Source organism: Podarcis gaigeae, assembly GCF_964106915.1.
Source record: "Podarcis gaigeae genome assembly, chromosome: 4".
NCBI lineage: Eukaryota > Metazoa > Chordata > Lepidosauria > Squamata > Lacertidae > Podarcis > Podarcis gaigeae.
Genome location: NC_139677.1, coordinates 102,293,542 through 102,317,230, shown reverse-complemented (window position 1 = coordinate 102,317,230; position 23,689 = coordinate 102,293,542). Strand labels below are relative to the sequence as shown.

Sequence of the window (23,689 nt, the reverse complement as noted above, 5' to 3'; positions counted from 1 at the left end):
GGGGAAATGGTTCCCTGAGCAAGCATGGATGAGTCTTGCTGGGAACCAGGGCTGAAGTGCGCCGCATCCCAGACCATGAGCTATCTTTTTGAAAAGAAAGAGCAGGAAGAGGACAAGAAATAAGTCTCTAGTCTTCTAGCAATGCAAAATTTGGAGGCAACTGAAGGGATTTCTGTGAGATTAATCATCTTGGTTTCTGCTGCCTTCCAGTCAATGCGTGAACTCAGAACCGAATGGCAAGGGAGTCATTTGTATCTTGTGAAAAATGGATGCTTGGTTCTATTGGGGGTCCTCACCCTGGGGTCCTCAGGAGTTGCTCCCCCCACCTCCACTCCCTGCTTTTGTCTCCTTTTCTGCACTCTCTGCCGCTGTCCAGACAGATTCCTGGGGTGAGATCTCTTTTTCTCTCTTCTGAGGGCCAGGAATGTATCTGGCCAACCCCCAGAGGGCCAAGTGGGCGGGGCCAAAGGCATCTCCCTTGATTTTGTTGTTGTTCTATTAGATAGCTTAACACAAACTGGTTTGCATTGTAGCAGCCAGACTATGGCCTGGGATCCCTCTCTTTATTCCTGGCCTCTCTTTGCTACTTTTCCTTCCTTCCTGCCCGTTGTTTTTTTTTTGGGGGGGGGGCTAGTCCACCTCCTCCTCCAGCTTTGGAAAACCATTTGCACATGTTTCCTCTGTTGTGCAATGAGGCTGAGCGATGTCACACAGAGTTAAAGAGCCAGGGACTTCTTTGTTTTAAAAAGGGAGATTTCGTGGGAGTCAGGGATCCTCTGATCTCCAGGAAGGAGAGCGTGGCAGACCTGGCCCCTCCCTGGCAGGACCCTCTCCTCCTCCCTGACTTGGGGTCCCCTCCTGCAGGAGCACATCTGGCCCCCCAGGCACCCGCCCCTGCTGCAGCCCTGGGACCCCCACCGTCTCCCCACTGCACCCTCTGGGGGGAGAGAGAGGAGACTCGCCCATAGCTGGCAACCTTCCCTTTTTTGCGGGAAATTCCCTTATTCCAGCGCCGTTTCCCGCTGCTATCCTGGATTCTTAGATATCCCGTAGACTGTCCCCGGGATCAGGCTGCTGATCCCTTATTTTCACATCTGAAAGTTGACAGCTATGGACTCACCAGATCCCAGGAGGGGGCAGCGATTCGGCCCTTGCAGGAGAGACACCAAAGTAACACCCCCCCCCTTCCTTGCAGGAAAGGACTGGGGAGGGAGGGGCCTTGGCTCTGGAGGACCAGCCCCCTCTTGCTTCCTGGCCTCTCTAGGAAGGCAGCTCACTTCCCTTTAACCCTTGCCAAGCCGAGTCCCTCCAGCTCAGCCCTCTCTCGCTTGGCAGAACCTCAGATTCTTATTATTTTTTATGGATTTAGGGGGCAGCTGCCCCCCTGGCTACGCCCATGCCCAGATATCCTTTTGGGGGTGAGGCTCTTGGCTGGACTCTGAGCATCTCCCTCCCTTGGCCAGAAACCAGAATAAGAGCTTGCAGGGAAAAGGGCTTTGCAGGAGGCAAGGAAGCTCCTGCTAGAATTCCGGAGTGGAGAGATAGGAGGGAATCCCAGGGTCATCTAGTCCAACCCGAAGCAAGAGGGGTCTAGTTCCCTAAACAGGCAGCCCTGTTTAGGGAAGAATGTTTAATAGGTTATTGTATTTTAGTGTTTTATTGGAAGCCACCCAAAGTGGCTGGGGAAACCCAGCCAGATGGGTGGAGTATAAATAAGAAATTATTATTATTATTATTATTATTATTATTATTATTATTATTATATTACAACCCCCAGCATTGCAGGAATCTCCGCTAAAGCATCCATGGCAGATTGCCGTCCGATCTCTGCTGAGAAACCTTCAAGGAAGGAGAGTCCCCCACCTCCCAAGGGAGACCTTTCCCCTGCCCAACTGCTCTTAGATGTCCCTCAAGGCAGCGGGTCCTGAGGTCTAGCCCTGCTGAAATAATCGCACTGGCTGCCAAGGAGGAACCAAGCGAAGTTCAAAATAAATAAATCCTATGTGTAAAATAGTGGATAGACATGGCAGACGACACAGCGATTTCTCCAAGCAGCTCTTTATTTTGTAAGCTGGAACAGAAAACTGAACAGCAAACAGCTCAGCCGGCCTGCTTTTATAGGCAGCCGGCTGTCAACATTGTAGCAACAACAACCCAGAGTTTCCCGCCTAAAATAACTGATGTGGACCTGAGTGAAAACTATCTACAGACCTGGCCCAGGGTGAACTTGACTACATAACAGATGTCCCTCAAGGCAGCGGGTCCTGAGTTCCAGCCCTGCTGAAACATTCACACTGGCTGCCAAGGAGGAACCAAGCGAGGTTCAAAAGAAATAAATCCTATTCTCATCAGAAATGAGTAATACTTTCTTATGCATGCTTGTGCACACATCAAAAATATGCTATTTCCCTTTCCATAAATGCTTAATTGCTAATTCAATGGACTGAAAATGGATGGTTGTTGTTATTATGTTTAGGGAAGCTTTTAATATTTGATGGACTATTGTATTTTAATATTTTGTTGGAAGGTGCCCAGAGTGGCTGGGAAACCCAGGCAGATGGGTTGGGTATAAATTATTATTATTATTATTATTATTATTATTATTATTATTACTACTGCTATTAACCAGGTGAGTGTTCTCCTTTTGAAAGAGGCAGGTGGAATCTCCACGGTTGCTAAAAGCATAGTGTTGAAAGACTAGTGAAATATGGGGAGCCCTAGAGCATCTGCTTGGCATGCAGAATGTCCCAGGGTCAACCCCTGACATCTCCTGCCAGGGCTGGACAAAATCCCTGCCTGAAACTCTGGGGAGCTGCCAGTCAGTGTAGACCAGGGGTCCTCAAACTATGTCCCATGGGCCGAATCCAGCCCGTCAGGGTCGTGAATCTGGCCTGCACGGCCATTTCAGAACCCACCAAGTGTCTGATGCTGAAAGCATCTCACCATCCACTCAGTCCTTGCGTCACACTGAGGTAAACACCACAGGCGTGGTGGCGGCTCTACCAATGAAAGGCCAGGTGTTTTCACCTGGGAACGGGAAGTGTTGTCTTTTGGCTCCAAGAGTGAAGTGCAGGTTGGTGGATGAAGGCAGACACCGGTCGGTTTCATTACATAGATGTTTATTTTAAAGGTGGGAGAAGAAAGTACAGTATAGTCCTATTTCTGTGCGTGGAGCAGCGGTCTTTCCACTCGTGCGGTTTACATGCTCTGAAAGTTGGGATCTGTTTTGAGATTTAAATTTTAAAAGGGTGGAGTGGAACTGGATATTGACCATCTTCTTAGCCTGGGGCAGGGGGTCAGCAACCTTTTTCAGCCATGGGCCGGTCCACCGTCCCTCAGAACATGTAGGAGGCTAGACTATATTTTTGGAGGGGCTGAACGAATTCCTATGCCCCACAAATAACCCAGAGAGGCATTTTAAATAAAAGGGCACATTCTACTCATGTAAAAACACGCTGATTCCCGAATTGTCCGTGGGCCGGATTGAGAAGACGATTGGGCCACATCTGGCCCCCAGGCCTTAGTTTGCCTACCCCTGGCCTGGGGAGCCACATTCTCGTTGAAGGAGGCCAAGATTGGCCCCCAGGGCCTGGGGTGTCCCTCCTCTCCTGCAGTAGGAATTTGGAATCAGGAGAAAACTCTTGGAATAGCCTTGCCAGGAGCTCAGAGACAGACTCACCTGTCCCCATGTCCTTCTCTTCACAGATGTGCTGTGGTTGCACACCTGTCGCTCAGAGGTGAGTATTGGAGAGAACCAGAGCAGGGACTCAGACCTGCCCTCCTTGCCCCCCACTCTGCCCTCTCGGAGGTGGAGAAGCCCTCCCTTCGTGAGGAACTGACTTTGTCTTTCAGCTGCTGGAGGAAGATCAGCTGTACCTGCCGGAGGTGATTCAGAACTGCCAGGCAGCTCAGCTCAGGGGGCTCCGAACCCAGAAGTGCTCCAAGCAGGAGACGGCCCAAGCCATCCTGGTGAGTGATGGGTGGTGTGGGAGACCCCCATGGGGAAGTGGGGGGGTGAGGGGAGGGGGTTGTCCATCTGCCGGAGAGGAGGACCCGACTGGTCTAGGTTCACGTATCCTGTTTGAAAGGGGAATCATCTTAGGAACTTCCTGTGGAAATCTGGGTCAGGAATGCTGTTCCTGGAATGTACAAACACACAAAACATAACAGTCTGCGGATTCACATAAACAATACTCTTCTATATATTCTCATCACAATATCAAATGTTTATCTTGCACATAAACAACACATAAATTGCAATAATATAGACGGAAGTCCCAATAAATCAGTTCATTCAAAAGACCAAATGTCTGCTAGTTTCTCTTCCACATACGTTCATAAAGTCAAAATTGGAGCCTATTACAGTTCCACAGTGTTGACAAGGATTTCCGGAATAATGCCTTGTTTCGCTCTCATGGGCTTCATTCGTTGTACATATTCTAAGTAATATAAATGACCATAATGTCACAATTCAACATATTTTAACAGTGTTGACAAGGATTTCCCGAATAATATAAATGAATACAATGTTGTAATTCAACATATTTTAACAAATTAACAAACCTGTGTATGGATCAAGTTTGCTTTACATTTGTTGTTTTAAAGGGGTCACTTTAAGAAGAAAACCTTGCAGCTGCAGATTTCTGTCACCTGTAACTAAACTCAATGCTGCGCCTGTCTATATACATTGTAAGACTTGTTGTTCACTGCAGAAACCACTGTGTTATAAGTTCCATTATCTGGATACTTCATATATGGTATGTACTTTTATAGCACAATTGTTTTTATAATTTTAATTTGTTAAATGATCTAGTGGTCGATCCACCACTCTGGTCACTGCTCCCTGAGAAAAGCTCAAGAACTCTGGGCAAAGACAATGGGTAGATCACTGGCAGGATTTTTATTACTGTGAGTAGATCTCAGACTCTTGGAAGTTTTGGCATTGTGTGTGGAGAGAATCAGAACTTATAGGGTTAAGAGGTTCTGAGTGACGTCTCACATTCCTGAGGCGTGACTGAGGGAGTGGCCTGATTCCACTGCCTGTTTGTCTCTGTCTTTCGAAGGGAAAGCAGCCATGAACGCTAGCAGTCCAGGGAGTCTGAAGAGTTCCGTTTTATTGTTTTACTGCTGGAATAAACACTGACAAATAAACACACTAATGACTGGGTGTGTGTGAGCTTCTAAACAACAAGGAGCAACAGCACGCTGTGTTTATTCTGCATTCGTGGCGAACGGTGAATCGGAGCAGCAGGAGGCGCAGCTAGAGGGAAACGTGCCAGGCTGCAGTTCGTTTAAACTACGGCTAATTGGGGTCGTAAACCAATTAGCCACGCCACGCCCAATATTGTGGCTATTTCAAGGTACTAGCACAACTTAATTGCCACTCATCTATGGTTGATATTAACTCATTTTCCAGTATTTTGCTATTAGCATCCTAGCCGCTGTTGTCATGTAAAGAAACACTCTTTTATTTTCATTTGGTATGCTTATTGTAAGAATATCAAATAGGTAAGCTTTGGTTTTCTTTAAAATAAATAGCATTTATTTTATTTTCCCTTTGGGGACATGTCCACCACATGTGGAATAAGGTTCCCTCATTTTGTCTGCATCTCCAACATTTATTGCTGATATTTATTTATTTTGACTGATTTGGATGGGGTCAGGTACCATCTAAAAATCAGATAGCATGTGGTGAATTTTAAGTCTTTTTTCATAATTTCCCCCATTTTTCATCTTCATTGGATAGCCACAATCGTGTGCCCATTTCACCATCACCTCCTTCACCTCCTAGTCCTTAGGGTTCCAGTCCAGTAACAATCTGTGTGGTTTTGATAATATCTTTGTATTATTTAATAATATTATTTTAAAAAAACAACCCGCTGTTGTTCTGTCAAGTCCATTTATTTTTGACTGGAAAAAATTGTTTAGCTGGTAATCTATCTTTTTTACTTTTGTTTTTCCTTTTATATTTTTCTTTTTTGTATTTTTAGCATATAATAACAGTCGCAATTATATGGAAATGTGATAATAATATTGAAATGAATAAAATGCTTAACTCGCCAAGATTTTTATTGTTTGCGGCTTCCCAAGAAAACTCAAGGAGATTCTCCCCTTTTTGGCTTTTACCTCTTACCTTTATAACTGTGTCTTTACGTCCCAAAAGTCCTGCCCCACCCTCCCGCTTACAGGATATCCCTTCTACAGATGTCAACGCAGACCCAACGATGGAAAACCCTCAGCCCAATTCCTCGTCACCACAAGACTATTTATTACCTGCAGCAACAACAACAAAAGACACCAGAGTGGCCCCAGCTATCTCTTTCCAAAGGATATAGACTGACAGGGAGGGGGCTGACAAAGGGGGGAAAGTTGAATTGCAAGCACATTCTCTTACCTCTTAAACCTCAAGACTTGGTGCCCCAGGATTGAAAAGATATGTAAAAGATCACGATTGCCTCAAGATATGCAACTGAGATTTCATTAGTATGTTGTGTGTTATTATGTAGGAATGCTGTGTCTGACAGTATGTTATTTCCACAAAGGGGGGATTCAATTTTTGTGTATAATTGTTTTTTTGTTCAATGTATAGTGTCTTATTGCCTACACCCCAATGGAGGATTCTCATGCATTTTAAGCTTTCTAAAAGATCAGACTATTGCGGAGTCCAGTATTGAGATTAGATCAATTTATGACCACATTTCCTTGTTCCACCTGGCACTCTGCAGTGTGCCAACCTTCTCTATCCATTTTTAAATGGTTTCAAATTCACTTCGCCAAGACAAAGCTTCAGGAGCCATTAAACAGCAGATACATGAAGGTGTATATGCTTTGACTTAGCAGGAATGGTCCCTTATAGAGTTAAAATGACTAATTTCAACAACTGCCCTTTTTAGAATGGTTTTTCACAGACATAAAAGACAGAGTCGGTTTTGTCCTCCCAGACTTTAAATTATATTATGAAGCTGCATGCCTGATATGGATTAGGGACTGGGTGAAATTGGAAAAGCAAGAAGCATTAGAATTGGAAGGACATGACAATAGATTTGGCTGGCACGCATACTTATGGCATGGGAAAGGGAAGGTACATAAAAGTTTTTATAACCATAGAATTTTGAAATCACTAATGAGTGCATCGGAGAGATACAAAGATTTGTTAGAACAGCAACCCCCTTGGTGGCTTTCACCACATGAAGCTTTACTGCTCAAACCATTTGGAAAGAAAGGAAAGTGGCTTACCTATGCTGACTTGTTAATGGATCAAGAAGGAAAATGGAAACGAAGAGATTACGAGGAAATAAAAGACCATTTTCAGAGTTGGTTACGAGAAGACAATAAGAAATGATTTCGCTACACAACATCTAGATTTCAAAAGGAAGTCATAGAAGGGAAAGGGAAGTTGCTGAAAGGTGCATATAGTATTCTGCTAGAAGGGGAAACAAAAGATGAAGAGGTGAAATCAGCCATGATTAAATGGGCACAAGATATAGGTCATAATATAATGTGGGAAGGGAGGTTTTCTTTCTGGGGGGAAGGGAAAATGGGGGGAATGAGGATGATGTGTTTTTTATAAATTGCTGTTGAAATTCCTAATAAAAAATATTCAAAAAAAGAGTTGAGAACCATGGGGCAGTACTTCAGCATCACCAAGCCTGACTGGACATTCCGACACACATTTTGGAAATGTATGTCCAAATGTTTGGTTCTGGCCTTAAACTGCCCAGACTCTACCAACTTCAGACAGGGTTGATTATCCTCCCAAACAGTGACGGGCAAACAACAATCACCGCAGATTTCTTGGACCAAACCCGTGTAAAACTCTAGTTCTCTGCAAAGCTCTGACAATGCACTGATTTCAGCTTCAGTAGAGGAAAGCGCAATGAGACTCTGCTTTTACGACTTCCACCCAACTAGAGTGTCCCCAAACTTTATTCCCATCCCAGGCACAGACTTCCTGTCTTCCAGATTCGCCCAGTCGCTATCAGTCTAGCACGTAAGCTTGGTTTCACCCTTAGCCGACAGTCTGAGACAGAAATCTTTGGTATCCTGCAGGTAACCCAGCATCCTCTTGATACCATTCCAGGCACTCACACTTGGCCTTGTAGCTTCCCTGCTGAACAGATTGGTAGCAAATGCTAGTGTATGTCTGGTCTGCTCCACTGGGAGAGATACCGCAAACTACCCAGAGCTGACTGAAAGATCTCAGTGTTTTCGAACTCGGCACATTCCCCTAGCTGTCTTTCACGTAGCTTGTCTCCATGGGTGTACTGACCCCTGCACATTCAGACATTCTGAACTTCTCAAGCAACTGCTCAATCTGGCCTTTCTGACTGAGCAAGAAGCTTCCGTCCTGGGACCTATCTATCTGGACGCCTAGGTAAACTTTCACTGCATCTAGGTTTTTGAGTTGGAAATGTTTTCCAAGCTCTGTGGCAAACCCTTGAACCTCTTTCCCTGTCTTTGCCACATAGATTGTATCATCCACAAAAATCAAGACCACCTCTTGTGACTCTCCTGACCCTTTCAGGTACAGGCAGCTATCAGCAAGACTCCTCTTGAAACCCATGCTCTCTAAGGCTTCATTCAGACACAAGTTCCAGTTCCTGGCCGATTGCTTCAGACCATAAATGGACTTATGAAGCTTCCACACTGCATCTGGCCTATTGCTCTCAAGCCCTGGAGGAGGATGCATGTACAGATCCTCCTGGAGGTCTGAGTTCAAATAGGCTACATCCACATCAAAGTGATGCACCTGATGACCTCTCTGTGAAGCAATGGCTAAGAGCATGCACAGACTTTTACTTCTGGAAGTAGGAGCACTTCTGGAAGTAGTGGCTTCCTCTTCAGGCAACTTCTGAACTTCCTCAAAACTCTCTGGTTCACACTGAGCCACACCAATCCACACGCTAGTGACCTCAAACCTTTCAGGTGATTTTCCTTTAGTTGTGTGAGCTGAACACCTCAGCACAACCTCAGGTACCCCCTCTGACCCACTAGGGCCAACTAGTGTGTCCTTGCTCTCCCCTCTGACTTACTGCGCATTCTGGATTTCTCAAATGGACTTGTGGGTGAGGAGGAGCACTCTTTGGCTCTAGCTTAACAGCTTTAGGAGATGCCCTTTCCTGTTCCTGCTCTGGGTTGGGACTATGAGCCTCAGCAGCAGGATCAGTTTCTACCTTTCCTTCATCAGCAGAGTCAAGCAGACTCTCTGAAAGAATGTCTTTATTCCCATGTATGCATTTCCACCCACTCTGCTCACAGAACTCAGCACTCCTGCTGACTAGAATCCTAGACTGATTGCCTTCTAGATAGGCAAATCTCCACCACTTGGTCCCTGGCTCATACCCACAAAGGATCATTCTCTGGGACCTAGGGCCACCCTTTCTGTGTTTGGCACAAGGACCCAAGCCTCACATCAAACACACGGAAGAAATGCACCTTGGGCTTAGAATAGAATCATAGAATCATAGAGTTGGAAGAGACCACAAGGGCCATCGAGTCCAACCCCCTGCCAAGCAGGAAACACCATCAGAGCACTCCTGACATATGGTTGTCAAGCCTCTGCTTAAAGACCTCCAAAGAAGGAGACTCCACCACACTCCTTGGCAGCAAATTCCACTGTCGAACAGCTCTTACTGTCAGGAAGTTCTTCCTAATGTTTAGCTGGAATCTTCTTTCCTGCAGTTTGGATCCATTGCTCCGTGTCCGCTTCTCTGGAGCAGCAGAAAACAACCTTTCTCCCTCCTCTATGTGACATCCTTTTATATATTTGAACATGGCTATCATATCACCCCTTAACCTCCTCTTCTCCAGGCTAAACATGCCCAGCTTCTTGCTGTGCAGCAGAAAATAGGGCGTGTCCCCTACTACAGAACTGTAAGAACGGTTCAGAGTGAACGATGTGGATTTCCACGCTTCCACCCAAAACCGCTGGGGCAACCCTGTGTCAAAGAGCATGGCTTTGGTTGCCTCCTGCAGCATTCTCTACCTGCATTCTGCAACTCCATTCTCCTGAGGAGAATTTGCTACAGTCAACCTGTGGTGTATGCCTTTCTGGCAGAAGAAGTTCTGCAACGCAGACCTGGTGAACTCTCCACCGCGATCTGATTGAAAGCCCTTGAAAGTAAGAACAGTAGTTCTCACTGCCGTTATCCAGTCTTTCACCAAAGCAGCAGCCTCTCACTTGTGCTTCAGAGAGAAAATCCACCCATTTCTGGAATAATCATCCACCAGAGATAGCACAAATTTGGCCCCGCCTAGACTGGCAACTGGCATAGGGCTGCAAAGGTCTGCATGGACTAGCTCAAAAGGTTTTGTGGTTACTCTGTCAGACCTAGGATAAGAGCACGTCTGAACCTTGGCTTTCTTGAAGGCACCCTGCATTCCAGGTATTTGTCACATGCCTTCATCTTGCACCCCTCAGTGCACCCTGAGACCTTCTTCACGTACCCCCAGTTGATATGTGACATTCTCCGGTGCCAAACGCCATGATGGCACCCATCATGAATGGGAAGGTTACCACACTGTGCTTGTGCATCCTCAGTGGGACCTTTACGTGCCATAGGCGATTATAGCACAAACTGCCTGTCTTTGCACTCAACACTGACCAGTTGTCGCTGAACCTAACATGGACAAGAGAGGAAACAGAAAGCAAACAGCACTTCATCTCTGGAACGACATAGGCCTCAATCTCCACCTGTAAAAAACAACAACAATAAACAGAGCCAGACATAGCACTTGGAACCATCTGCAAGAGTTACACTTCTTCCAGTTTTCACAGCCTTGCAGTTACACAAAAAACCACTAGATAGCGATGACATGAGGGGGTGACTGGCCCCACTGACAATCACCCAGCTCAGCACGTGGCCCTGGTTGCAGTTTTTCACTGTTGCCATACCAGCAGCCAAATGATACTGTGACGACATGTCTCTGCCAGTTTCCTTGAGACCTTTTGAGGCTTCCCACACTTGGCAGCTCCTGTTATCTGGTTGCCAAAGAAAACGGCCTTGGAGACATCCTGTCCCTCCACTGGACAATTCCGGACCAGGTGGAATTCAGAGCTGCACCGGAAACGCATCGGGAAGAAAAAGCTTTCAGTCTCTTCACTTCTCCCTTCTCCCTTCACCCCCACTCTTGGGTGCAGCACAGCCTGGGCCTGCTCACCCTCCAGCTTTTTTCCTGTAATGCCTATAATGGCAGCAACTTTTTAAAAAAGTAATATTTTGAGCTCGTAGTTCAATTTCCCAGCAGCTCCCCTTGCCCGGGAGAACACTTCTAGCATTCCATCTCCTCTACCTGTGGCATTGTTCAGCAGTGGGGAAAGTGACCTCTTCACACCGGATGTCCATTTGGTATGGCCCTTTCCAGGTTTTTGCCTGCTCATTGTGTTTGTCTTTCGTTTGTTCTCCTATGTGTGTTGCCAGTAGAAGCCACAATTCTGTGAGTACTCTAGGTGGTGCAGAAAGTTGGCAGCTATTCCCTACACCGACAGGTCTCAGGATGGTTACAACATAAAAAAACAAAATAAAAACTCAAAACACCACATTTTAAAAGGGCATTAAATGTCAGTCAGCCAAAGGCCTGGTTAAAAAAGTGTGGATTTGCCTGCCTCCTAAATCTGTACAATGGTTTTTCTAACCTTTGTATGGATTCTTTGATGGGAAGTAAGATTGGCCCTCTGACTGAAGCTTTTTCCACATTCCACACACTGATATGGTTTCTCCCCTGTATGAATTCTTTGATGGGAAGTGAGATTGTGGCTGTGACTGAAGCTCTTTCCACATTCCACACACTGATATGGTTTCTCCCCTGTATGAATTCTTTGATGGGAAGTGAGTTTGGAGTTCTGAGTGAAGCTCGTTCCACATTCCACACACTGATAGGGTTTCTCCCCTGTATGAATTCTCTGATGCTTAGTGAGATAGGAGCTCTGAGTGAAGCTCTTTCCACATTCCACACACTGATGGGGATTCTCGCCTGTATGAATTCTCTGATGCTTACTGAGATAGGAGCTCTGAGTGAAGCTCTTTCCGCATTCCACACACTGATAGGGTTTCTCCCCTGTATGAATTCTTCGATGGGAAGTGAGAGAGGAGCTATCAGGGAAGCTCTTTCCACATTCCACACACTGATAGGGTTTCTCCCCTGTATGATTTCTTTGATGGTAAGTGAGATTGGTGATCTGACGGAAGCTCTTTCCGCATTCCACACACTGATAGGGTTTCTCCCCTGTATGAATTCTTTGATGGTAAGTGAGACCGGAGATCTGACTGAAGCTCTTTCCGCATTCCACACACTGATAGGGTTTCTCCCCTGTATGAATTCTCTTATGGGAAGTGAGATCGTGGCTCATTCTGAAGCTCTTTCCGCATTCCACACATGGATAGGGTTTCTCCCCTGTATGAATTCTTCGATGTGAAGTGAGATCGGAGCTCTTCCTGAAGCTCCTTCCACATTCGACACACTGATAGGGTTTCTCCCCTGTATGAATTCTTCGATGTGAAGTGAGAGAGGAGCTCTGAATGAAGCTCTTTCCACATTCCACACACTGATAGGGTTTTTCCCCTGTATGAATTCTTTGATGGGAAGTGAGATGGGAGATCCAACTGAAGCTCTTTCCACATTCCACACACTGATAGAGTTTCTCCCCTGTGTGAATTCTTTGATGGGAAGTGAGAGAGGAGCTCTGGCTGAAGGTCTTTCCACATTCCATGCGCTGATAGAGTTTATTTCCAATGAGATTTTGTTGATGGGAAGTGGAATTGGAGCTCTGATTGCAGCTTTCTCCACACTCTAAATTTTTACGCAGCTTCTCCTCTCTGGGGATTTTATCGTGGTCACCTTTGTTCTCAATTTTCGATTCATCACAATCTGCAATGGAGACAAAAAGGGATTAGAGCCTCAGGAACAAACGGAGAAGAACTGAAGGAAGTTGAGCTTGTGTTCATTACCTGTGTTGTTTGTCATTAACCATCATATTTATTATTATGTTCTGATCAGTTGTTGAATGTTGGTTTGTTTGATATACAGTAGTGGTCAAAATTGTGGAAAAAAGTGTATTTCAGAGTTTTGATGGCTTATAACACCACTTCATTCGGAGTAATATCATAAAATAATATATCAATGGAAAGATAATTTAATGAAGACTGCAATTCAACAAAGGTTGTTCAATTACCCATATTCTATCAAATGTTATAGTCAAATAACCAGAAAAAGGAAGCACAACTTGCTTAGGTTGACTTTTGTCAGTGTGTTATGTGATTGCTGTCAAGTTGGGGTTTTTTTGTTGTTCTTTCATTTAGTGAGGTTGTAAAACATAATAAAATTATAGAAATGGCACAAAGAGTTGACTGGTCACCCAGAAAGCAATGTAAAATTGTAGTATTAAGTGAACAGGGCTACAGTTATGAAGAAATTAGATGAAAGATTGGGGAAAACTTAACCAAAGCTGGCATTTCGATATTATTGAAGAGGTATAAGGAGACTCAGCAACTATAAAATCAGACTGGTAAAGGCAGGAAAAGGTGCACAAAGGCAAATAACGATCGAAGAATAGAGAGACTGTCCCTACATGACAGAAGAAAATCATTTTGGTGTGTACAAGATGACATGGCGAGATGTAATGTGAAGTTGAGTGCAAGGACTGCTCTAAATGTTAGAATTCTAAGGAAAAAGCCATTGTTATCTCTCAAGCATGAGTTTAACCAAACTGCGGTAGGCAGTGGAAGACAATAGGACCTGGTGTGCTCTAGTCCATGGGGTCACAAAGAGTCATACACGACTAAACGACTAAAGAAAATCTCTCAAGCAAAGGTTGAAAAGATTTTTTTTAAAAAATAAATTTTATTAACCGGCCAATCACATCAAATCAAACCACATCACATAAATTCCAAATTACAGAGCCGAATTTTTAAATTTTGTTGGGGGGTCCCATACTTCCAGATCCGAGGAAGGATTCTGTTTTTTTTTTTATAAATATTTATTGAGATTTTTTGAATACAATGCATAAATAATAAACAGAATTACTTATATCATGACATAATTTCATCACTTCTTTGAACTCCCTCACGTCTCCCGCTCCCACTTACATCGTTATAAAGTTTTTCAAGCAAATTATCATCTTGTTTACAACCTTATATCCGCTCATTTAAATAGAGTCTAGCAGTTCTCCAAAAAGTTCATATTTTCGTTAATCTCACTTATCATCAAATTCCAATCTAATTCCGTGGTAGGCAGTTATTTATGATCAAGCATCCTTCTTAACATTCAATCAAATTACAATATTTTTGTAAATAAATCTTGAATTTCTTCCAGTCTTCTTCAACCCTCTCTTCCCCCAGGTCTCGGATTCTGCCAGTCATCTCGGCCAGTTCCATGTAGTCCATCAGCTGCATCTGCCACTCTTCCAGTGTGGGTAGATCTTGAGTTTTCCAGTTCTTAGCAATGAGTATTCTTGCTGCCGTTGTTGCATACATAAAAAATGTTCGGTCCTTCTTTAGCACCTTCTGGCCGACAATACCCAGAAGGAAGGCCTCTGGTTTCTTAGTGAAGGTATACTTAAATACCTTTTTCAACTCATTATATATCATTTCCCAGAAGGCCTTCACTTTAGGGCAAGTCCACCAGAGGTGAAAGAATGTTCCTTCATTTTCTTTACATTTCCAACATTTGTTATCAGACGAATGGTATATTTTGGCAAGTTTAACTGGGGTCATGTACCATCTATATATCATTTTCATTACATTTTCCTTCAGAGCATTACATGCAGTGAAGTTCAGCCCAGTGGTCCACAACCTTTCCCAGTCCTCAAACATAATGTTATGCCCAATGTCCTGTGCCCACTTTATCATAGCCGATTTAACCATTTCGTCTTGTGTGTTCCATTTCAACAGCAAGTTATACATTCTTGAAAGTACCTTAGTCTTAGGTTCTAACAGTTCTGTTTCCAACTTCGATTTCTCCACCTGGAACCCTAACTTTTTGTCGTTTTTAAAGACTTCTTTAATCTGAGCATAATGTAACCAGTCTCGCACTTTATCCTTCATTTTCTCCAAACTCTGCAATTTCCAATTGTCACCATCTTTTTCTAATATTTCCCAATATTTTGGCCATTTGGCCTCCATATTGGGTCTTTTTCGGGCCTTAGCTTCCAGGGGTGAAAGCCACCTCGGAGTTTTATTTTCCAATAAGTCTTTGTATTTTGTCCAGACATTAAATACTGCTTTCCTGACGATATGGTTCTTAAAGGCCTTATTGATCTTAACCTTGTCATACCATAAGTATGCATGCCAACCAAAAGCATTGTTAAAACCTTCCAGGTCCAGTACGTCAGTGTCTTCCAGAAGTAGCCAGTCTTTTAGCCAGCAGAAAGCTGCGGCTTCATGGTACAGCTTTAGGTCTGGCAGGGCAAAGCCCCCTCTTTCTTTCACATCAGTTAATATCTTAAACTTAATTCTGGGCTTTTTGCCCTGCCAGACAAATTTAGAGATATCTCTCTGCCACTTCCGGAAGGACTCTGTTTTGTCCACAATCTGTAATGTTTGAAACAAAAACAACATCTTTGGCAATACGTTCATCTTAATAGCAGCAATTCGGCCTAACAAAGAAAGCTTCAGTTTTGTCCAACTGTCCAAGTCTCTCTTAATTTCAGACCAACATTTTTCATAATTATCCTTAAATAGACTCAGATTTTTTGCTGTTATATTTACCCCTAGGTACTTTACTTTTTTAACCACAGTTAGTTCTGTTTCTCTCTGAAACCGTTCTGACTCTGTATCTGTCAAGTTTTTCCCCAACACCTTAGTTTTCTGTTTATTTAGTTTAAATCCCGCCACCCGACCAAAGTCTTGAATCAGTTGTAATACTCTTTTTGTACTAAATTCTGGCTCCTGCAAAGTCAAAACTAGGTCATCTGCAAAAGCTTTAAGTTTGTATTGTTTCGCTCCAACCTGAATCCCTTCCACCAACCAGTCCCCTCTAATCATGTTTAAGAGCACTTCCAGAACTGAGATAAATAACAAAGGGGAAATCGGGCAGCCTTGTCGTGTTCCTTTTTCAATTTTGAACTCTTCTGTAACCACATTGTTAACTATCAATTTAGCCTTTTGTTCTGAATATATTGCCTCAATCCCATTTTCAAAACCCCGTCCCACTCCCATTTCTTTCAAATTTCCCTTCATAAATTTCCAAGAGATATTATCAAAGGCCTTCTCCGCATCTATAAAGATTAGCACTGCTTTTGTGTTTATGTCTGTTTGCAAAAGTTCCAGAATGTCGATAATGTTCCTTGTGTTAGCAAACATATGTCTACCTGGGAGAAAGCCTGCCTGGTCTTTGTGAATTACTTCATTTAAAACTCTTTTAAGTCTACTTGCCAAGATGTCTGCAAATATTTTGTAATCCACATTTAGAAGGGAGATGGGACGATAGTTCTTAAGTTGTGTCTTTTCAGATTCCGATTTGGGTATCAATGTGATAAAAGCTTCCTTCCACGATTCCGGCGCCCTCTTCCCCTCCATAATTTCGTTGCTGACCTCCATCAGTGGTTGAATCAAGTAGTCTTTTAATGTCTTATAGTACTTGGAGGTCAGGCCATCTGGCCCTGGAGATTTGCCCAATTGCATGTTCTGAATGGCTTGTTCAATCTCTTGTCGTGTTATTTTGCTGTTCAGGAGTGATCTATTTTCTTGTGACAGTTTTTTGAATCCATTTTTTTCCAAAAATTGTTTAATCTCAACCTCATTCTGCGGCCCTTGAGTGTATAATTTTTTGAAGTATTTCTGAAAGCATTTTCTAATCTCCACGGGGTTCTGAATATTTCTTCCTTCAATTTCCAGATTTGTAACTGTATTTAATTTTTGTCTCTTCTTCAACTGCCAAGCTAGCAGTTTCCCACATTTGTTTGCCGATTCAAAGGTTTTTTGTTTCATTAGTTTAATCTTCCATTCTATTTCCTGGTTTATCAGTTTAGAATATTGTGCTTGATGGAGTTTGATTTCTCTCAGAATCGGCTGTGACTTCGGATTTAGTCTTAACCTCTTCTCTAATTCTTTAATTTTCTCCAAAATCTTATCTTTCCTCTCATTTTGTGTTCTTTTCTTTACAGCATTCTGTTGTATCAAGAACCCCCTCATCACAGCTTTGCTTGCATCCCAAACAGTTCTTTTTTCCACCGTAGTGTTCATGTTTATCTCAAAGTAGTCCTTCAAAACTTTTTGGGCCTTCTTAATGGTCTCCTGATCTCTAAACAAATTGTCATTCATCTTCCATCTAAAGGAGCCGGTTGGTAATAGTGTCATGTCCACTTTCAGTGCATTATGGTCGGAGCAGGTCTTTGGGCAGATTTCCACCTTTCTAACCTTGGGTGCCAGACCTCTAGTTATCCATATTTGGTCGATTCTTGTCCAAGTCAGCTGGGCTTCAGAGAAAAATGTTCCTTCTCTTCCCAAGGGGTTCTTCATTCTCCAAATATCAATCCAATCCATATTGTCTGTCATTTCAAAAAAGGTCTTTGGTAGTCTTCCGTCTTTTGTGACATTTTGGCTTTGTGACTTATCCATGTTAGTTGATACGACCCCGTTCATATCTCCCATCATGATGATGTTGTTGTAGTCCAGGTAGTCCAGCATAATCTCATGCAACTTCTTGTAAAATTCCGATTTCCCTTCATTAGGGGCATAAATTCCTAATATCAGAATTTTCTCTCCTTGATGTTGTATTTCGATTGCCAAAATTCTTCCGTGTTCATCTTTAAATAGAAATTTAGGTGAAAGGCTCTCTTTTGCATATATCACCACACCTCTCTTCTTTACTATGTCCGAAGATATGAATTCCTGGCCAAGCCTTTTATTTATTAATACTTTTCTGTGGAGCCTAGTCACATGTGTTTCTTGTAAACAAATAATGTCCAATTGTTCCTTTTTTAATATGTGAAAAAATTTCCTCCTTTTTTCCGGGATGTTACAGCCATTTATATTCCAACTCAAAAGTTGCAGAGACATCCTGAATAAATCTGGTTATTTTCCTTGGAGTGGTACTTTGTTCCGCGGGTCTTCAGGATCCGAGGGTGCAGGTACTCCTGGTGGTTCAGGCCCCGAGGGTAATTCAAGTCCTTTGTGAAGGTCCTCTCCGTAAGCAGTCAAGAACTTATCTCTGTCTTCCAATGTTCTGATTTTAATCTTCTTCCCTCTAAAAGTGAAAGATAATCCTTGGGGAAAGTCCCACCTGAAGATGATTGAATTGCTCCTCAGCAGTCTTACTAGTTCCAAATAATCGGATCTAAGGTCCAACAGCTGTTTAGGAATGTCCTTGTATTTTCAATTCTTTTATCCAAAATGTCCAGTGACTTTCCGTAGTGCAGGCCCAAAATCGTGTCCCTTTCCTCCTTTGATCTCAATGTTATCAAACAGTCTCTGGGCTTCTCTTTCTTTATAAGTCTTCCAAGCCTGAAGGCTGATACAATTTTAAAGTCTTTTTCCTCTAGGTTCCAAAACTTGGAAAATTCTTTAGTCAAAAACTCAGCTAGGTTGCCTTCTTCCACTTCTGGTACCGACCTTATCCTTAAGTTGGTCTCCCTGTTCCGCAGTTCTACCATGGAGAGATAGGTCTGATGTTCACCTACTTGTTTACTGAGTGGCCTTACCTCTTTTCTAACTCTCCCAGTCTTTGGCTGGTATCCTCAGCCAATTTCTGATTTTCTCCTGCAGCCTCCTTCAGTTCTCCAATTGCTTGTGCATTCTGTGCAACTTGTCCAGTTAGTCTATTTAAACATTCTGTGTTTTGATCGATTTTAGCTGTTTGCTGATCAACTTTTCTGTCCAAAGACTCCAATTTCTCAAGAATTTTCTCTAAAATAGAGCCAGATGCTCCTGAGGCCATATCTTCCAATTGTAATTCCTCAGTTTCTCCCTCCTCTGCCCGTGGCAGAGAAGCAACTTTTTCCTCAGAAGGCAAAGTAGGCACAGATGATCTGCGTGCCTGTGAGGCTGCAGTTAGAGTTGTTAGAGTTGTTTGTCTGGTTTTTGGTCCCTTTCTTTTTGCGCCACTCATTCCAAAGTTATCTGAAAGTCAAGGTCAAGCTGAGTTGTTCCCATGAGAAAACAATGGCCCAGATGGTAACAGTCAAACAGGAGGCCGGGAAAAAGAAAGTGAAACAATGTCACTGTTGTAAATCCCAAATCCTCTAGGGGGAGCATAAAATGTCTTTAGGGAAGAGATCAATTCCAATAAAAATAAAGTCTAAATCAATGTCCAAGAACCTTCACTGAGATAGATTTTAGCAGAGTTAGTATTAAAAAAACCACAATGTTTCAGGCAGTGCTTACTGGAATTCCAAAAAATGCTTCAAAGTAGCAATTCCAAACTCCCTCAGATTGTTTCAAAGTTTGAGTTCAAAGTATCCAAATTTGCAGGCTGACTGTTCAGCTGCTCAGGCAGTTCCAGCACCTGGGTTTCTTGCTTTAATTGTAATCCAAATAGAAGAAGAGTATCACAGTCCCAGTAGAAATCATAAAATCAGTTACTTAGAGTCCTTAATTTGGTTAAAAGTAATTTCTTTGAGTGCCCAATCAGTTAGGTTAAAAGTTCACTCTTTGCCTCCACTCCTCCAGCTCTTTACTTTGAAGTTCAGTGGCAGCGGAAGACGGACTTCCTTTTTTTTTCGTCACTCCGCTTCCAACCCAATTCAATATTTTTGGATCTCAAAATTTTGTAAAGTCCTTGTTACTCACGGGTTGTTGCATTCCGAATCATAGGTATCAGGAAGAAAGGTCAGCGCTCACCGGCAGCAGCAACGCGGCTTCGCTCCGCTGATTGCGCAACGACCCACAGCGCCGCTACCCCCTCCGCGATCCGGAGCCCCTTACGGGGTTCCTTCAACGTTTCGGGGGCTGCTCCTGGCGCCCGCCGGGTCCCAAGACCACAGGCTTCTGCCGCCTGTGGTTTTCCGAGGTGGGTCTCCGCTTCGCCGCAGCGGACGACCCGTTCTCAACGGAGCTTCCCTCTCCCAGTTAGGAGAGAGCAGCCATTGCCGTTCGCGCCGCCTTCTGATCTAATCCTTACTTCTGCATTAATGTCCAAATCAGTCCAAATAGATGTTCAAACAGTCCAAATACATATTCATAGTTCTTTCCAATCTTATCTTGCTGTTTCCACATCACTTCTTAATCATATATTTTCTCTTTGTCCTTTATGGTCTCTTCTGATGGTATCCTTACGCCGATAAACTCCGATAATACTCCTGTGTGGATTTCCCGTCGTCAGTCCTCAATTCCAGATGGTTCCCATAAATCGTCACCTTCGGAGATAAGATCACTTTTTCCCTCGTAAATTATAGCTGTCGCTCTTAAGACCTCTTTGAGGAGTTTCTCCCACGATGTAAGAACGCTCTCTTTCACTCTTCCTCCTCCCGGACTTAGTCCTCCGACAGAGCTTCCCAAAATGGCGACGGGATTTTTGACTGCGTCAGAACAAAGCTCTTATACATTCCACAGTCTTCTAGAAACATGCTTTGGTTCGAAAGTTTATCTCCACACAGCTTTAGATTCACAGCTTAAGTCCTTAAAACCTCATTTCTGGCTTTTGCCTCTTGAAGGGAGGGGATTCTTGGGTTTAATCACATAAGTAGGAAAATAAAACATTTTTCCCCCTCCCCCTTCAGTCCTTTGCCATACCGTATCTTGACGTGTCTTCTCATAATTTAAATCTTATTTTTCCAGAGACCTCTTCTGTTGCAGTCTTCACTCCTCCTCATTTCCTGAAGCATGTGCATTCCTTCGTGCCAAATTGTTTCTTTTTGAAGTTCTTGCAGCTAGTGGCGCAGGTCAGAGACAGCGTCCAGGAGTGCTGAGATCCCACAGGAGGGTTTTTGTGCCTAATGCCCCCATCCCCCTCAAAAATTCGGGGGTGATATCGGGCACAGCAGGCAAACGGCCCCACTCACCGTCTTGAGTGTGTAGGGAGCCTAATTACTCCCAAGATAGCCTCCAAATTACCTCCTGTGGGTCGGAGAGATGTTATTGTTGGCCATCTTCCTATGCGCCCCCTAGTGGCCCCCCGCAAAGGTTGAAAAGATTAAACCCATGTTAATTGGACGCGGAACAATGGGACAATGTTTTTGGAGGGATGTGACCCAAATCTCCTTGCTTGGTAGTGATGGCATGAAATACACAAGGGGAAGAATTAGAGAAGATTTACATGCTACTTGCATTACACCAACCGTGAAACACCCAGATAGTGTGATGATCTGAGGTTGTATGGCAGCAAAAGGTGTGGGCATAATTTTCATCATTAATGGGAATGGAAATGCCCCCTAATAAAAAATGAAATACTTTAGCCCAAACTGAAGCCTTCCGCAGGTGATCTTTACTCAGATACTGAAGCATTTATATATATTTATATAAAGGACTTGAACTACCCCCAGGGCCTGAACCACCACAGGTACCTGCACCACAGAACCCTGAAGACTCACAGAACAAAACACCATCCCAAGGAAATTAAACAGATTCATCCAGGATGTCTCTGCAACTTTTAAGCTGGAATATAAATGGCTGTAACAGCCCGGAAAAAAGGAAGAAAATCTTTCACATATTAAAAAAGGAGCAACTAGACATCACTTGTCTACAAGAAACACATGTGACTAGGCCCCACAGAAAAATATTGGTAAATAAAAGGTTAGGCCAAGAATTTATATCTTCGGATTCAGTTAAGAAGAGAGGAGTGGTGATATATGCAAAGGAGAGCCTCTCACCAAAATTTCTATTTAAAGATGAACATGGAAGAATTTTGGCAATTGAAATACAGCACCAAGGAGAGAAAATTTTGATATTAGGAATCTACGCTCCAAATGAAGGGAAATCAGAATTCTACAAGAAGTTGCATGAGATTATGCTGGACTATCTGGACTACGATAACATCATCATGATGGGAGATATGAATGGGATCGTCTCAACGAACATGGATAGGTCACAAAGCCAAAAGGTTACTAAAGATGGCAGACTACCAAAGACCTTTTTCGAAATGACAGACAACATGGACTGGATTGACATATGGAGGACAAAGAACCCCTTGGGGAAAGAAGGAACATTTTTCTCTGAAGCCCAACTGACTTGGACAAGAATTGACCAAATATGGATTTCTAGAGGTCTGGCTCCTAAGGTTAGGAAAGTGGAAATCTGCCCAAAGACCTGCTCCGATCATAACGCGTTGAAAATGGACATGACATTATTACCAACCGGCTCCTTTAGATGGAAGATGAATGACAATTTGTTTAGAGATCAGGAGATTATTAAGAAGGCCAAAAAAACAATAAAGGACTATTTTGAGATAAATTTGAACACTGCAGTGGAAAAAAGAACAATCTGGGACGCAAGCAAAGCTGTGATGAGAGGGTTCTTGATACAACAGAACGCCATAAAGAAAAGACTACAAAATGAGAAAAAAGATAAGATTTTGGGGAAAATTAAAGAATTAGAGAAGAAACTAAGAGTAAACCCGAAGTCACAGCCGATCTTGAGAGAAATTAAACTTCATCAGGCACAATATTCTAAACTGATAAATCAGGAAATAGAATGGAAGATTAAATTAATGAAACAAAAAACATTTGAATCGGCTAACAAATGTGGGAAACTGCTGGCTTGGCAGTTGAAGAAGAGACAAAAGTTGAACATAGTAACAAATTTGGAAATCGAAGGAAGATATATTCAGAACCCGGTGGAAATTAGAAAATGCTTCCAGAAATATTTTAAGAAATTATACACTCAAGGGCCACAAAATGAGGAAGAGATTGCAAAATTTTTGGAGAAAAATGGACTTAAAAAACTATCACAAGAAAATAGATCACTCCTGAATAGCAAAATAACACGATTAGAGATAGAACATGCCATTCAGAATATGAAGCTGGGCAAGTCTCCAGGGCCAGATGGCTTGACCTCCAAGTACTATAAGACATTAAGTGACTATTTGATTCAACCACTGATGGAGGTCAGCAATGAAATTATGGAGGGAAAGAAGGCGCCTGAATCGTGGAAGGAAGCTTTCATCACATTGATACCAAAATCAGAAACTGAAAAGACACAACTTAAGAACTACCGTCCCATTTCCCTTTTAAATGTGGATTATAAAATATTTGCTGATGTTTTGGCAGGAAGACTCAAAAGAGTTTTAAATGAGATAATTCATAAAGACCAGGCAGGCTTTCTCCCAGGAAGACACTTGTTTGCTAATACAAGGAATATTATTGACATTTTGGAACTTTTGCAAACAAATATTAACACTAAAGCAGTTTTAATTTTTATAGACGCGGAGAAGGCCTTCGATAACATCTCTTGGAAATTTATGAAGGGGAATTTAAAAGAAATGGGAGTGGGGCGGGGTTTTGAAAATGGGATTGATGCGATTTACTCAGAACAAAAGGCAAAACTGATAGTTAACAATGTGGTTACAGAAGAGTTTAAGATTGAAAAAGGGACACGACAAGGCTGCCCGATTTCCCCCTTGCTGTTTATTTCTGTCCTGGAGGTGCTCTTGAACTTGATTAGAGGGGACCGGTTGGTGCAAGGGATTCAGATCGGAGCGAAACAATATAAACTTAAAGCTTTTGCAGATGACCTTGTCTTGACATTGCAAGAGCCAGAATCTAGCACAAAAAGAGTGTTACAATTGATTCAGGACTTTGGTCGGGTGGCGGGTTTCAAAC

At 43.0% G+C, this 23,689-nt stretch overlaps 1 protein-coding gene across 2 annotated transcripts in view; it reads right to left on the bottom strand.

Moving 5' to 3' along the window:
• LOC310843383 (uncharacterized protein) overlaps window positions 1–23,689 on the bottom strand; it is a 47,873-nt gene that overhangs the window by 12,602 nt on the left and 11,582 nt on the right. Inside the window, exon 5 of one of the 2 annotated variants that reach the window (XM_083736687.1) lies at window positions 8,836–12,867. The exons of the other annotated variant lie outside the window; for it this stretch is intronic. Within the exon in view, the coding sequence (XP_083592813.1) occupies window positions 11,609–12,867 (1,259 nt within the window). The 3' untranslated portion in view covers window positions 8,836–11,608. Of the gene's footprint in view, window positions 1–8,835; window positions 12,868–23,689 lie in introns of those variants that run through there. 2 annotated transcript variants of the gene reach the window in all.